The following is a 2,399-nucleotide window of genomic DNA, read 5'->3' on the forward strand; positions in this document are numbered from 1 at the left end:
TGTAGGCTACTTATCAGGGTTGGAAGGTTTACAAAGGCCAAAATTGGGAAAATAAGGAAAGTTGGAATTGATGATTGAGTTTCCCAAAGACGTAGCTTGTTTACGAAGGCAGTAATATGATCATACATCTGATTAATAAATTGTTCCTTTCCTTGTAGTTGTAGCCTAAGTTTAGCATGTTCATATGAGAAGTGAAATCAGTGAGAAAGGCTAAATCTGTTAACCAATCAGGATCACTCAGTTCATCAATGCCGAAACCTGCATTCTTTTGTTTCAAGAAAGTCACTATTTCGTTTCGCAAATCATAAAACCGTTGTAACATAGCACTGCGACTTTGCCATCTGACCTCGCAAAATACACCAGATCTTGATGCACACTGCACAGCATTCGTCACTTCAAGTAAACTTTTGAATTGGCTGTGGTTAAGGCCTTTTGCCAAAACAAAGTTGATTATTTTAACAACAGTAGACATTGTTATGATATAAAATGAATTCATGCGTACATAATGATGAAACTTTAGTGTATGCACTAAAAGTAAGATCGTTCGAGGGCCGCAAAAAGTTTGTCCGCGGGCCGCATTTGGCCCGCGGGCCGCAGTTTGCCGACCCCTGCTCTAGAGTCTACTCTAGGGCATCCATAATCTCATCAAAACCTACGCGAAGGGCCTTTACAGCAACGTGATGTGCGCTCCATCGCGTATCAATCACTCGCTTCAGCGCGATTCAATTCAATTATATCCAAAAGCACTATTCGTACCGTTTGGAAATCACACAATGAATCTTGCAGGTGTTCCAGCCGTCGGATCGCCGCAATTAAGCGACTTTCTAAAACAGCGAAAACTCTGTCGCTTAATTGCGGCGATCCGACGGCTGAAACACCTGCAAGATTCAGTGTGTGATTTCCAAACGGTACGAATAGTGCTTTTGGATATATGTTTTTGATTTTTTGCTGAACTCCAGTATGAATTCCCGACATAGTAGATGCGTTGTCGTAGCCTTGTCCCCTACACATCATCACATCTAAGTTGTTTAGTTCAAGTTCATCTAGAATAAATTGAGAAATTTCAGCTGCCGTTTTGCCGCTCAACGTAAAGAAATTTAAAAACGATTTCTTCAGTTGGGCAATACTGTTTTTGATTGTTACATATCTGACTATAAGAGTCATTTGATCAGTATGTGATATGTCCGGAGTACTGTCGCACATAACCGCAAAATATTTAGCTTCGCGCACCTCTTCAAGAACGATGTTTTTGACTTGTTTACTGAGAAGCAAAATAAGCTCATTTTGAATAGTGGGAGAAAGATAAGTAGTTGTCATCTTCTTAGAAATACGAATATCTAAAAGGTGTTTGCTGAGTACGGGACTTATATATTTTGTCAGAAGCTTCACGGTTTCTAAAAAATTTCCTTGGTTGTTGGATTCAAAAGCTTCACAATGTCCTCGAAAAGGAAAGTTTTGCTTGCTTAGAAATGATATGACATCAACAACGCTTTCTAAAATTGCTTTCCACTTTTTTCGCTCTTCATCCATATGTTTCTGCATGTTCTTGTCAATTGTTGCAATTGTAGTCTCATTGCAAGCTCTTTCCATTTTTCCATGCATTCTTTGTGGATTTTGGGATTCTCATGCTCATATATGCGTGGATTTAAATGCCAGAAATTATTGAAACATTTTGTGATAAATAAAGCATAGCCGGTAAAGTGGAACAACTTACAACAATAACAATACAATCCAGATTCCTTTTTCGAATATATTACCAACTTCTCAAAATTCTGTCACCGTTATTGAGTATTTTATAGAACCATTCTTTGGAAACATTTCTTTGCTCAAGCTTAGCGCTATCTCCAACTTTAATTATTCTGCTGCTGGAAGCAAATGGGCCATCCTTGTTTTGACACTTTTCTGGTCCTGCTTTGACTAGCTCAACTCTCATATGGTGATCTATAACTCCAGGCCAAGAGGCCACATCATTGGGCGAATTGTTGACTACTGCAACTGCTTCGTCGTTATTTTCACCTTTGTCTCCATATATAACTGGCAATTCATAATTGATTTCATTGGTATTAGGCTACTTTTGATAGACCCTGTTTCTTGCGTTTCTTTTAACTGATCTTTTCAGTATCTCTCTGGAGCTCAGCCTTATTGTCTGGGTTTTCATTTGAATCGTTCTCTGGTAATGTTAAAGAAACATTTGAACCAGAAGAGGTTACAAATTTTAGCATAGTTCCCTCGTGCTTTTTTAATTCTGCTTCTCTTGCTTTCTTCTTCTTTTTAAAAAAAAGCTCCACTCTCTTTGACACGTTTCATTTTCGAGTCTAAATTAACACTTGTATAAATTTAACCACAACCTGTCAATTAAACGTTTACAATTAATAACAACTTAAACATTTACAATTAAA

General features: G+C 37.8%; 1 protein-coding gene across 1 annotated transcript; it reads right to left on the reverse strand.

Annotated features, from left to right (window-relative positions):
- Positions 1–699: 699 nt before the first annotated feature.
- Positions 700–1,602, reverse strand: LOC145788316 (zinc finger MYM-type protein 1-like). The gene has a single exon (XM_082600094.1). It carries the CDS (start codon positions 1,600–1,602, stop codon positions 700–702), a length of 903 nt encoding a protein of 300 aa, XP_082456220.1.
- Positions 1,603–2,399: the final 797 nt, after the last annotated feature.

Source organism: Aplidium turbinatum, chromosome 2 (genome assembly GCF_918807975.1).
Source record: "Aplidium turbinatum chromosome 2, kaAplTurb1.1, whole genome shotgun sequence".
NCBI lineage: Eukaryota > Metazoa > Chordata > Ascidiacea > Aplousobranchia > Polyclinidae > Aplidium > Aplidium turbinatum.

Bases quoted from the DNA above. Each gene is read 5' to 3' on its own strand.
- LOC145788316 (XM_082600094.1), bottom strand. From the start codon at position 1,602: ATGCATGGAAAAATGGAAAGAGCTTGCAATGAGACTACAATTGCAACA.